Source organism: Lissotriton vulgaris, unplaced genomic scaffold, assembly GCF_964263255.1.
Source record: "Lissotriton vulgaris unplaced genomic scaffold, aLisVul1.2 SCAFFOLD_1373, whole genome shotgun sequence".
Classification (NCBI taxonomy): Eukaryota; Metazoa; Chordata; class Amphibia; order Caudata; family Salamandridae; genus Lissotriton; species Lissotriton vulgaris.
The window spans coordinates 455,294-469,379 of NW_028255383.1; the positions used below are offsets into that span (position 1 = coordinate 455,294).

Here is a 14,086-nt window from a genome sequence, read left to right on the forward strand (position 1 = left end):
TATTCTTGCTATTTTCTGTCTGCTCTTCGAAGGGTTCCATGGGCAATAGGATTTGGGCTTTCCAAAGAAAATGCTCAGGGGGATAACATAGTGTCAGTGACAAGCATGAGCCTGGGACACAATCTGTGAGTTACATTCAATGCAGAAGGCAATAGAAATAATGCTCAATAATCTGTGTTACCTCCTACAATGTCTTTTAAATACCGGCCCCCAACCCACTAGCAGGATGCGCCCCTCACAACCATCAACCTCTGTTAAGGTGACCTTGGAATGTATATTGTAAGACATGGTATGCCTTAAAGGAAGAGATCAGAATTAGCAGGTGGCTACATTTACATCCAAATGCTCCTAAGGTGACCTTAATGACCTTAGTCCAAAATGTTTCACTTAATTAGCTCGGTTATGGGAACTAAAACTTATAAACCTCAAAGGAGTCGTCAAGTGTGTTTTTTAAAATTATTTTGTGGGTTTTTTTTATATTACAGTTAGTTTTTGTAATTTAGTGTATTTTTCATTTCTTGATAGTCTACTCTTTTTTTTGCTATTTTTTACTTTTATATGAATTTAGCTAGAATCTAATAAGAATTAATGGTCATTTATAGGGAAGCCACTTACTTTACACCACATATTGCACTGAGGGATTTGTGCGTGCTTCACTGTGACGTCACACTAGGAGCTGTCTTGCCCAGTGTGACAGTACAAAGTGTTGACCAATGAAAACAGATGGCACAATGAAACTATCAAGTGATGGAAAGGCTGGCCATATGTATGCTACATAAAATTCAACACCAAATTATAACAAAAATGAAAGTTGTAAAAGCAGCACATTATGTTAATGTCAAACCTTGAAGACTTCTGAATTTCCAGAAGCTTTTATATCATGTTGTCTACCAGTAAACAAAAGGCTATGTTTGTGTTAACAGGAGAGGATGCTGCGCCTTCAGGGTTCATCTCTCCACTCTCTCAGGGGCAAACCAACAAGAGACTGTTAACCATATTGTGCCACTACAAGAACTACCATCCAGTTGATGCAGAGGTTACTTGGGAAGCAGATGGCAAGGACATCACCGAGGACGTGGAAAACAGCTGGAGCATTCCAGATAAGGACAACATGTCCACCATGAGCAGTGCGATCAGTGTGACACATGCGTACTTGTTGAACTTACAGACCATCAGCTGTGGGTTCAAGCCCAAAGCCTTGTCATCACCGCTCATAAAAAACGACAACAACAAAGAGGGTTCGTAGAAGCAAAAGAGGCAACAAAGCAATTCATTTCTAGTCTTTAAAAGCATGTGATATTTTGTGAAGTGTTAGCTTGTTAGTGTTTATAGCTCGGACCATATGTAATTATTATTTCACACTTTGTATCTGTGTAATTTACAACACTTACACATCTTCTTCACTGCACTATTTATCATCACTTTGAAGACATCGCAGGATGGTCTCTTCCTCTGATATTTACAATCTAAGAAGCGGTCAAGAAGGCCCTTTATTGCAGTACAATAGGTCTCGCATTTGCGAAAGTTTCAGTTATTATTATTGTAAATGACAGTGCCTTTTATTTATGTTTTAAAACCTAAAACACACATAAAAGGAATTGAGCCATATGTATTACGCCAAACATGCGATCGCAAACGCTGAAACTTTTAACTTTTAACTAAGGGAGTCAGCCATGTGACTAAAGACCCTTGTGGACTGACCCACCTTCTTTTAATCTCACTATTCCCTCACGACTACACCTTCGTCCAGACCCCTCTCACGCACTCAACCATTGGCTGGAACAAAAGAACTCCAACAAAGAGCGCCTACGGCGCTCGTCAGACATTGCAGCGCCAGTCTGACGAGGAGCAGGAGACCAATGATGAAGCATGACACCTAGTTTTCTGGGTGTGTGAGGTCTTCTAGTTCTCACAAGGGAACACCCTGTTCCCTGCTTCTTCTCTACTCCCATACACACACATACCTCTTAGTTATGCTTCAGTTCATTAACAGGAAATTCATGTGCATTCAAAAAGGGAAATATGGCCTCCTCAAATATATGATGTCTCAAGGCACTCAGTCTTGTTAACAGAGGAAGTTCAAATGTAAGATCAAACTGGAGATGGTGGAAAAATGCCACCGAAGGCAAACCGAGGAGCTCGAGGGAAAGCTCCGGATATGCAGATAAACGCTGAAGCCAGGAACAACATTGGGACAGTGGTAACTGAAGGACAAAAAACAATGGGCCCTGCAAGCGTGATTAGTGTGAGTACTAGTGTCTTGGCAAAAGGAACTGTGTCCCAAGACTTTTTAAAGAAAGACGAGAACTGTGATGTTCCTAAAAAGGGAAAGTAAATGGCAGTGGGGCAGGGGCTGAAGGAATAAAAACTGGGCTTAAGGACTTGGGAAGGCGAAGTAGTATTATAGACTTCTTCCCCACCACCCTGTCAACTCCTAGAAATGGCATCTCATAATGGGAAAAATGGGTAAACTGAGACAGTTGAGAAGAACATTGCTAAGCAAGACCAAATACAGACTTGCTTGATAGATACGACTCATGACATACAACCTGTAATTGCACCAGCGAATGGGATTCAAGGTGATAATGCGATTGAGAACAGGCAAATTAGCGGAAACGGTAGCCCATTAAAAAACATCGATCTGGGCCATGTACGGTTAACGGAGAAAGTACAGCAGGGATTTATTTCCGAACTTTCCCCAGCGCTGGAAGACCCGGCAGGCAGTAAGGACCAGTTGAATACAAGTATGCTGATAGAGGGGATTACAGTAAGCAATGGCCCAGAGAATACGCTAGATCTAGGGAACAAGTTTTTCTCAGTGACTGATGGCTCCGAACTCTGCCCTTCTGAGGCAGAGGAGAGCAGTAACATCCAGCTGTCCAGCTCCACAACTACCCCTGGCACGCCACAGAAAGACACAATTGTGAGAAAAAAAAACTCCTGAAGAAACAAAGAGACGGCCAAGCTGTGGAGAAAAGTGAGGAGGGCTGCAACAGAGGAAGCAGAGGAAGTACAGATCCCACTTTAAAATGGGATTATTCTGCCACTAGAAGTATCTATCCATATCATACAGGACAGGGGGGTGAGGAAGATGATGAGACTGCACCCTCTTTAAAAATATTTTCGATTCAATCAAGCAACTCCAGGAGGAGACCCAAATGGACAGAAAAAAAAATAGGCTGGCAACAAAGAAACTTCAAGGCGCAGTAAGAGAAATGGCCAAGGCTTTTACAGATACTAACACAAGGCTGACTCACGTAGAAGAACGTACAAACACACTAGAGGATAATTTGGTTAGAACTCAGGCACTAGAAGAATCACAGGATAAGCAGCTTATAGATCTTCAATGGAAAATGGAGGACAGGCAGAATAGGCGAAGACGCAATAACCTCAGCATTCTTGGCATTGAAGAAGGCATTGAAGGAGAGGACATGAGGACTTACATTCTGAGGTTGATGAAGGGAGCCTTCCCAGAACTCCACCATTGGAATTAGGATACCGAGATACAGCGCATTCACCACTTTCCATGATGCTTAGGAAGTCTCCACAACCAAGAAGGGATGGAACCGAAATGCCAAGAGCAATTTCAATTTATTTTGGTAACTTTTTGCTCCACGAAGAGATCTACTCTGAGGCTCGCCCAAACGCCAGACTACTTTCGAGTATCAGTTCTTCTTCACGAAGCCGGATTATTGCCATGTTACCGTGAAAAGACGCTGGTGACTAAGAGAGCTGATTCAGCCATGCCAAGATATGGGAGCACAAGCGTACCTGATGAACCCTGCAAGGTTAAAGATCATTTATAAGAACACCTCTAGAGTGTTTACCTCTGAGGTTGAAGATAAGGCATATATGGATTCTCTAAATTCCCAAAGAGAGGTCTAATTGTTTTTTCATTGATGGGAACAAAGGAGGGGTTTTAACTGGGTCAATTGAGTCACTGGTGAGTCACTGGTAAAAAAAATGACAGTAAAATATTAAAAGGGGAAAACTGGAGGGTGTGAAGAGTAGGAGACGGGTGGAGCTCAATAAGAATAGTTAAAACTATGATAGTTACGAAGTGTTGGGCATCCAATAAATAGAGGGAGTTGACTCTCAGGCTCCATCACAGAGACCTTAGGTCTAATTGCTTCATACTATAGGTGGGGGGTTGGGCTGGGGGCAGGGAGGGCAGGGAGGGCAGGGGGAGCTAAGAGGGGGGCTCTGGGAGGGGAAAACGGGGGAAAATGTCACCATCTTGTAAGGAAAGAATCTTTGGAATTGGGAGCAGGGACTAAATACCAAGCGTCACAAGCAGCATGATAAACTAACCATAGTATGCGAATAATAACTATTAATGTATGTGGGTTGAGTCATGCTGTAAAATGAAGGATGGTAAAGGAATATCTTAAGACCCTGCGTGTTGATATCTTCTGTTTACACGAGACGCACATTGAGTGGTCTCAAAAGATCCTCCTAGATCAGTTGGGATTTCACTTAATAGCATGCACCTAGCAAGGGATAAGGACAAGAAAACTGTTAAAAAATGTCTATCTGATAATTACTGTTGTTGGGTAATTGTAGAGTGCCAAGTGCAAGGTTTCTCTTTCACGCTCTGTTCATTTTACGGACCGATTGTGGATCATCCTGAAATGTTTAATCATGTAAAGATGCAATTGGCTAATTGGCCTCTCCCGATTATTGTGTTTGGGGATGGGCTGTGGAAAGGGGAGACAACTAAATTTGTAGGCCGTAAAAAGAAAGGCCATAGAGCCTTAGTCCAACTAATGGAGGATAATGGGCTTACGGATGTATGGGAGCAGTCGGCTCCTCTGGGGATGGGCAGCACGTACTATTCAGCACCTCACAGGGCCATTGCCCGGTTAGATTACTTTTTAGTCTCCTCTTCTCTCCTCTCCCTTTGCAAAATCAAAAAATGCCCACGAGTGGTATCTGACCACAACCTCTTGGTCTTAAAGATTCAAAATTCTGGGGTGAAGGCTCAGGCAACGAGCTGGATGTTTGAACTAGCCTTACGAGCAGGATGCAAAATACGTTGAACAGATGAAAAAATGGCTTAAAATTTCTTGAGATTAACAGGGTGAGCGCTGAGCTCGGGTAGTCTGGGATGCTCTTAAGGCTCGCATTAGGGGGGAAATCATGAGTTATTCTTTGAAACGGAATAAGATGGAAAAATCGGAGATGGAGACCATACAAAAATTAGTTGGGTATCTAGAAGAACTGGCTAGAGCAATTCGCTCCTGCCTTAAAATAGATGAGATGGTACAGAAACTGGCATTAGCAAAGGCTACGGCTGGGGACACTATGGCTGCTAAAGTACATTCTTGGCTTGGAAACAATCCCACCATGAATTTAGTGAACAAATTGGACCTATTTTAGCAGTAAGGACAGACTGATAGCTACCAGGTGGGATATTTCGGAGATTAAAAGATCAGATGGGATGGTTGTTACCACCCCTAAAGATATCTGTAACGTATTCCAAGGGTATTATCAAAATGTATATAGCGAGGACATTGTTAGGGTTATTAAAGATGTAATGGACTACTTAGAGCTAGCCCCCTTGAGGCATTTTCTACAAATGATTCCACTGCCTTGGAGCTTAGCTTTTCAGATGAAGAAATCCAGGGAGCTATTAAAGAGCTGCCATCAGGCAAGGCGGTCGGTCCAGATCTTATTCCTTTGGAATTATATAAAGTTTTTTTATCAATTTTGGGGGAAGATGTATGCCGTGTAATGCGCCAGGTACAAAATGGACAAACACCTCCACAGTCATGGGGAGAAGCCATTATGATCATTTTTTAAAGAAAGGCAACCCCCCTAATGAGCCTGGATTATATAGGCCGATCAGCCTAATGAACAGTGACGCAAAGATTTAGTAAAAAATCTTAGTTAACCGCCTTAGCACTATTACGGGGAAGGTGATTTCGCCCCGTCAGCATGGGTTCATCCCTGGTAGGGGTACTGCGGAACCTATTAGTAGAGTCTGCACCCTGTTTGATGGCACCTCAGCCACCGGAGACCCTATGGTGCTTATACTGCTTGACGCTGAGAAGGCATTAAATAGGGTTTCGTGGGGCTTCCTCTGGTCTGTACTGGAGAATGTAAACATTGACAAGGGGTGCATAAGAGCGATACAGGCGTTGTATCGGAATTCGAAGATTCGACTTCAGGTGATGGGAGGACAGAGCGATCCAATAGATATCAAGCGAGGAACTAGGAAGGGGTGTCCTTGATCTCCCCTTCTATTTGCTTTCTATATTGACCCCTTTATCAGGAGATTAGAGATGAATAGAGGGATTCTCCCAATATGGCTTAATGGATTTGAAACAAAGATCTTGGGCTATGCTGACAACCTGGCAATTATGGCTGCTAACCCCTCTGTTGCTCTAGATGAAATAGAATTTGAGGCAGAATGCTTTGGGGCAGTTTCTGGTTATAGACTCATTCGTGGAAAGATGCAAATCGTTGTTATCTATCTAGTGGTTGTTAAAACCTCAGACTTAACCCCTTCGATGCTCATGAGGAGCTGAGCTCGTCATGAGGCACGGTGCTCGTGTGCTCATGACGAGCTGAGCTCGTCATGACCACACCCAGTTCTATTATGGCCCAGCACTGGAGAAGAATATCTCAAGCATCGATGTGGTTAACCAAAGTGGTTGAAAAGAACCTTGCACCAGTGATCCAGAAATCAAGAAGGGTTCTTGACAGGATGAATAATTTACACCTCTCGGTTGCGGGAAGATGTAATATTATTAATATGATGTTCCTCCCAAAAGTTTTATATTTGTTCAGAGTAATACCCCTGAAGTTTGATAATATTTGTTTTAAAGAAATGGAAAGAATGATAAATAGGTTCATTTGTACACAAGGAAAGACGATAAGGGCACTTAAATTTATGACCCTGCCCAGGGAGAAAGGGGGTTGGGCTGTACCCGACCTAGGAGCATACTATTGGGCCGCAGTAATGCAGTGTATGTGTGGGCTTCTGGGTGGTAAGATTACTGACATGTGGAGAGATAAAGACGTTATACCGGATGTATATGAGCTGCTTTTAAATGGTGAAGTTCGTAACAGGCTTCTGAGGTTTAGTGAGGCCAGCTACTACTAAAATATAAATTTAAGACTCTGGGAGCGGCAATATCGGTTTGGTCTTTTGTTAGGAAAAAATTGGGATTGGGTAGAATGAAACATTATACTCCTCTATTTAGGAATCCGACCTTATCGGAGGTCTTTCATGACGGTGCAATGAGGCACTGCGACAGCTCGATTGTTAAAACAATTGGTGACACTACAGACTCCAATGGTATAATTACATTTGAAAGAGCCCAAATTCGGTTAAATTTTTTTTATTTTTACAGATCCGGTTGGCCCTTACAAGGAAAAGAGGGGGACTAAGAGCATTCAGTAAAGACACAGTCATGCAGAGGGTGCAAAATCCTGAAGGGTGTTCCATCTCCCAGATTTATAGTGAGCTAAACCAATATCAAAACGACGATCTGGAAAAATATTCCGTGAAAGTTGGGCATTGAAGGAAGTGAGTTCATAGCTTCACATAAGTTGGGATGTATGATTTTGAAGGTTGCTAACTTACAAGCTCAACGTTTTCAAAACTATCTTTGAATTTTACTACACCCCTACAACAATAGTTCAATGGGGTGGGAATATGGGCATCTGTTGCAGTAAGGAGGCTGATACAGTTCACATGTTCGCCTCTTGCTGGATCCTTTGAAAAGGGCAATAGAGCACTTCTTGGGACAAACTTTGAGGATCCAAACAAGATTAACTAATGAGTTAGTGATTTTAGGTGTGGGCAGGGAGGGAGTTCAAGTAGCGCATTGTGAATTTATATTCCTTGCCATGGCGATTGTTAGGATTTGCGTGGAATCCGCATGGAAGGACCCCAATCCTCCCACTTTTCAACAATGGGTGTCACAGCTTTTAGCCATATATAGTTTGGAAAAGGGCCTGTACGAGAAGAAAGGGTGGAAAGCTAGGAAGCTAGGGAAACTCATCTGGGCCCCAGTAAAGATTGGAAGTCCAGTTTGGAGCAACCCCAGCCATAAGCCTTGGTCTTGAATATTGTAAAAATAGTATCTGTTATGGCTTTGATAGCTTTTCCATCTTTTACTTATAGAGGGGGTGGGTAGGTAGAATGTAATAGATTTAATGAATTAAACAAAAACCTGTTGCACACTACATAAAGAAAGTACAGAAAATAGATGTCTCAATGGACAAAAAGTTCAAGTTTCCACCGTTGAAGAAAAGGGGACGACCAGTATTTCGGCTCCTCTTTTATTGCTTATGAATAGCCAGCCGACACGTGTTTCGTCGCAAAGCAAATACAATACTTTCGCGACTCCTCAGGGCTGGGGAGGATACAAAATAAAAGATGGAGTGCATGGTGACATTACAATGAACATTACGGTTTCTTTAGTGACTGCATTTAGTGTAAGTGCAGGGTGACAGTGGATTCTGTGACAATGAACAGGAAGAATGTAGTGGATGCACACAACACCGTCCCCTCATTCCAGTGTAGATGTCAAAAGTGTAGACGCAAGCAGGATGGTGGTTCGGCAGTGGGTACGTTTGTGACATGGAATATTGTAATCTCTTCATGATTAAAAACATCCTATGGAAGTGACGCAAAAGGGGGAAAAATAGGTGAAGGTATAGGTGCGGACGTGTAAGGTTGAAAAAGTCCCTGTTCTGATGGAGCTTAAATGTCAAGCTTTCATGACATGTAAAGGGAAGTTTATGCGGTTAAAATGTGTTTGTTCAGAACAGTTCCTTCGGTGTGAAAAAAGGTATGCATCCTACCTGTAGGTATTTAGTGCAGTGGGTTGACTTCTGTAATGAGTGGCTTGAAATGGTATAGGCGAACACTTGGTCAATCTTGGGGAGTGTGGAAACTCCTCAGAAAGGAGGAGTTTCCACACTCCCCACATTGTGTAATCCTCTAATTGGATAAAGTTTCCTGATCTTGACCCACCTATTTCCCCCTCTGCCATCTCCCAATTCTCATTGAACATGAATAGTACTGGACCACGTACGACGACGATTTGAAACTACTCAACCTGGTCTCAAGCGGGGTCGGGTCAGAAATATCACCGGCACAGCGGTGAGGTCCTTTTTTAACACTTACTCCGTAAACACCGATTTTCATATATGATCTCTATTCGAGTCTCTGATATTGACTCTTCTCTCCAAGATCCTGTAGTTTTACTTTTTTTCCCTCCTTTAGCTTTCTTCTTTTGGTAACGCTACAGACCTGTGGTTCAGCACCTGTTAACTACAGGTAGGATGCATACCTTTTTTCACACCGAAGGAACTGTTCTGAACAAACACATTTTAACCGCATAAACTTCCCTTTACATGTCATGAAAGCTTGACATTTAAGCTCCATCAGAACAGGGACTTTTTCAACCTTACACGTCCGCACCTATACCTTCACCTATTTTTCCCCCTTTTGCGTCACTTCCATAGGATGTTTTTAATTATGAAGAGATTATAATATTCCATGTCACAAACGTACCCACTGCCGAACCACCATCCTGCTTGCGTCTACACTTTTTACATCTACACTGGAATGAGGGGACGGTGTTGTGTGCATCCACTACATTTTTGCTGTTCATTGTCACAGAATACACTGTCACCCTGCACTTACACTAAATGCAGTCACTAAAGAAACCGTAATGTTCATTGTAATGTCACCATGCACTCCATCTTTTATTTTGTATCCTCCCCAGCCCTGAGGAGTCGCGAAAGTATTGTATTTGCTTTGCGACGAAACACGTGTCGGCTGGCTATTCATAAGCAATAAAAGAGGAGCCGAAATACTGGTCGTCCCCTTTTCTTCAATGGTGAAAACTTGAACTTTTTGTCCATTGAGACATCTATTTTCTTTACTTTCTTTATGTAGTGTGCAACAGGTTTTTGTTTTCTTTGTACGGTGTGTGTTCCGCCACACACTCTTGGAGGGGTTATAGGGCTTTTTTTCCCTCACCTGCATGCACCTACTGCCAAATACAACAACCCCTACACCTCCTGCGCATCAACCGTGAGCAGTGCGCCCAGTATTTCCCTCACTCTAAAAACCTGTTCTCAATTGATCTTATAGATTTAATGAATCTTTCTGACTGTTTGCTTTACTGAATATATAGCCATTGGACTGATGGGTTATTCCCTTTATTTTATTTTTTATCTCCTTTTTGTGATTTTTGTTTCTAGCAGTATTGTATTTTGTTATACTTGTCCGTGTCTCTCTCTTCTTTTTTCTTTTTTATGATTTTCTCTTTGGTGTCAAGCAAACTTGTATAATATTCTATGGTTGTTAGTAATGATTATTGAAAAACTGATGGTGGTTCAATAAAAAAAAATAAAAAAGGGAAATTGAGCCACATCAACTATATATTGTCTCAAGGCACTCAGTCTTATTAACAGAGGAAGTTCAACTGTAAGATCAACCTGGAGATCAAGTTCCCAAAGCTTCAACTGAATTCTCACAATGATCCCAAAATTCCCAGAACTCGATCTCCCTGTTGTTTGCAAGAAAGTATGTCCACTCAGCGAACAAGTACCTCTTGCAAGGCACTCATGCCCATTTGGATCTTCTGAGTGTTGTCTCTTCTCATCCTTCACTCAGATATGGTTCTTTTATATCATCTGGGATATCCGGAAGAGCACATTCTCCCTGAGGAACTAGTCTCCCTCTCTCCTACCTTCTCAGCCAGCGTTCTTCTACTGCTCCTCAAAGTTCTCTAGAACTAGGCCCTACTTCAGGGTCCAGATATGACTTTGTTATGACCACTGGATTAGTCTCTCCTTCACCAACCTCATCATTCACTTCTTCAGAACCCTCATCAAGCTCCCATGGTCTCTTGACCACCACTGGCTCTTCTGGGGAGGTACTCTTATTTTATTAAGGGAACCTGGAGCTCTGCTATTGTAGGCAGCATGGATCCAATTGGGAAGACCCCCGCACTTCACAGCAGTTGTAGTCACAAAGTAAAATCTGATAGGATCCCCGCCAACGAGGCTCCAAGCACAACATCCATACTTGCTTCTTTACCACGACCCAGTCTCCCGAACTTAGGTTTAGGCACTGCTCCTGATGAGGTGGGGTTGTAGCAGCTTCAACCTGGTGAGACACAGAACGCAGTACATCACTCAGTCCTTTACAGTAGTCCAATTTGAAATTATTGGTAATATTCTCTAATGCATTTGCAAGCACAGCTGGCAATCTCATTGCCCTTCCCATGATGATCTCATGGGGAAGAAATCCTGTTCTATGATCAGATGTGCTGCTCACACACATCGACACCAATGGAAAACCATCCAGCCACTACAAAGAGATGCAAGTACACTCTCTGCCAACCCTCAGTTGTATTGTCCCATTGCTCCACCAGACCTGAAGCCTCAGGTTGATAGCTACAATGCAGCCTCTGTTACACTTGCAAGGCAACACACAGCATCCTAAGCGCTTTGTTATTGAAGTGCATGCCTCGGTCATATTTCAAAGAAGTCAGGAAGCCAAACCTTGGTATCAACTCCCTCAACAATAACTTTGCTGTTGGAAGGCTATTGTTCTGTCTTGTGGGATGTGCCTCTACCCCTCGTGAAAAGATATATACAACATGTACCTAAGCCCATTGCACATTGGCATCTCAATGAAGTTCAGATGCATCCTGTTAAACATACCACCTGCTCTCCCTATGTGGCTCAATGTCACTGCAGTTCTTTTCCCTACGTTATTCTACTCGCCCACAACACACCTATGACAAAGTGCTTCCACCATCAACCTGAATTTGGGATCAGACCAAGTTTTGTAAAACAATCTGACCAATACATGTCTCTCTCCATGTGTCGGACCATGATAATGTCTTGCTTCGGTGACAACTCACTATTTTGTAACACAGATCTGCCATCCCCTGAAACCCATATTTCACCCTCATCTCTTTGGACACAACCTACCTCAAACCAAATCTGCTGTGTTGCTTCTGTCACCTCCTCCTGTATTGTTTTCACTTCCTCCCAGTTATCAGCTGCTGTAAGCAAAATGTTGTAATTGGTCTCATCTGTTCCTTCATTTACTTACTCTCCATTATATGTACAAACATTGTAAGGGCAGTATCTTGTGACCTTGCCAGCATATCTGCTGCCAACCGTCAGATAATAATCTCCCTTGCAATGTGCTGAGCATTCCACAACCTCACCTTGCATGGTCGATTGAGGACAATTGAAAAGCCTCTAATAATTTTCTAACTTGCTCACCATTAAGTACAGGCAATCCTGATGACATCATAAATCTCCTCTGGGACTATAGCTGTCCGAAATCACAATCAACACCAAAGCAGTACTGACTGTCTGTAAATATAGTCACTTGCAATGGATCTAAAACATGGCACAACCCTGTAAGAGCAATCAACTCAGCCACTTGTGAAAAGAAAACTTATAGTGGGCTCACTTGTAGAAGTAGAGAGGTAACACAGGAAACCAGCAATCTTCAGTTCTTCAGAAGGTTTTTTGTAATAACAGGAGAAACAGGTACATATGAGTTGAGGGCTCAGGATGGTCACTCCAACTGTGTACTGGAGTATTCCAATCCATAGGCCAAACATTATGTTACAAGTAATACATGGAATATTTGCACTAGCACAAAGTATAGTTCCAACAGAAGTATATAATATAAAGTACATGGATAAATAAAGCACAGACACCATATATCTCCCCCTTTTTGTGAAAAAGAGAATGAAAACAAAACAATGGAAATAAAAGAAAAACGTATTGAATGTATCTACTGGGAGTCTTCATTAACTCTTGAACTCCTTCTAATAACAGGAAAACTTTGACAATCACTAACAACAGAATCACAAGAAGTGTTGGTCTTGGCCAAGCGACCAACATTCCCCCATTGACCAATGTCTAATTTGACAGAATTACCTTTAATTATGACAACACGTGCAGGATCTCTGAATCTTGATTTACCTTTTTGCAACATTAAAGTATCCTTAACACATACCCAGTCTCCAACGGCAAAATTGACTTCTTTCTTGGAGTCAGGCATTGTGATTTGTTCACACCTGAGAACACTGGGTTCATCACTATGCCTTTTAGCAACAGAATATTCTTTTGTCACAATATATTCATTGTTCAAACAATTCAATTTCCAAAATGGGTTAAGAGTAGAGACCACTTTTCTCCCTCTCATCAATTCAAAAGGAACACAACCTGACACTGAATGAGGCATAGTCCTCTATGCCCACACTACTTCTCTGATGGCAGACTCAAAATCTACTTACGCTTGTATGGCACTTTGAATACATTCAACTAGAACCCTGTTAAATCTTTCAACTTTGCAATTGGCTTGAGGAAAATATAATGGTGTGCGCAAGTGTTTAATACCAATTTTTGTTAATAAATCTTGCATAAGTTGTGAGGTAAATAGAACCCCATTGGCAGTAAGCAATTCTTCAGGATTTCCCTTTCTGCTAAACACATCTTGAAGAAACCAGATGACAGATTTGGTGTTGGGTTCTGAAACACCCCTGACCTCTACACATCTAGATAAATGTTCAATTAAAACTATGAAATATTTCATACAATTGGGGAGCACATGAAATGGTCCTATAAAAACCACTGTAATCATTTGCCATACCTTGTTGGGGGAAATTGTAGGTTTGGGGAAGGAGAAATCATAACCACATTTTTGTCACTGTACAAACACTGTGTGCAATTATTAACAAGCACTTCCACATCACGATCTACAGAAGACCACCAAAAGTCATTACGTATTCTGCGTTTGGTGGCGGTCATAACCTAGATGACCTGAATGTGCAGTTTCCAGGATTCTTTTCCAGAAACAAAAAGTAGGAATAAGTTTGCCTTCCCTAACTAAAAGTTTTCTTCAAATGATAATTCATTGGCAATTTTACAAAATGACTGTAAATCAGGATCAATGGATCTTTCCTTAGGCCAACCTTTTACCATAAAATCCATAACCTGTTTTATTAGCAAATCACTTTCTAATGCTTTACACTATTTCTCCATGTCTGCACAAATTACAGTTCAATAGTCGCAATACTACCCT

General features: G+C 41.9%; 1 gene segment (V, D, J or C); it reads left to right on the forward strand.

The window, feature by feature from the left end:
- The window catches only part of LOC147659150 (immunoglobulin heavy constant gamma 2-like), a 342,076-nt gene that overhangs the window by 256,430 nt on the left and 71,560 nt on the right, over positions 1-14,086 (forward strand). Inside the window, 1 exon segment of the C gene segment in view lies at positions 924-1,238. Within this exon segment, the coding sequence occupies positions 924-1,238 (315 nt within the window).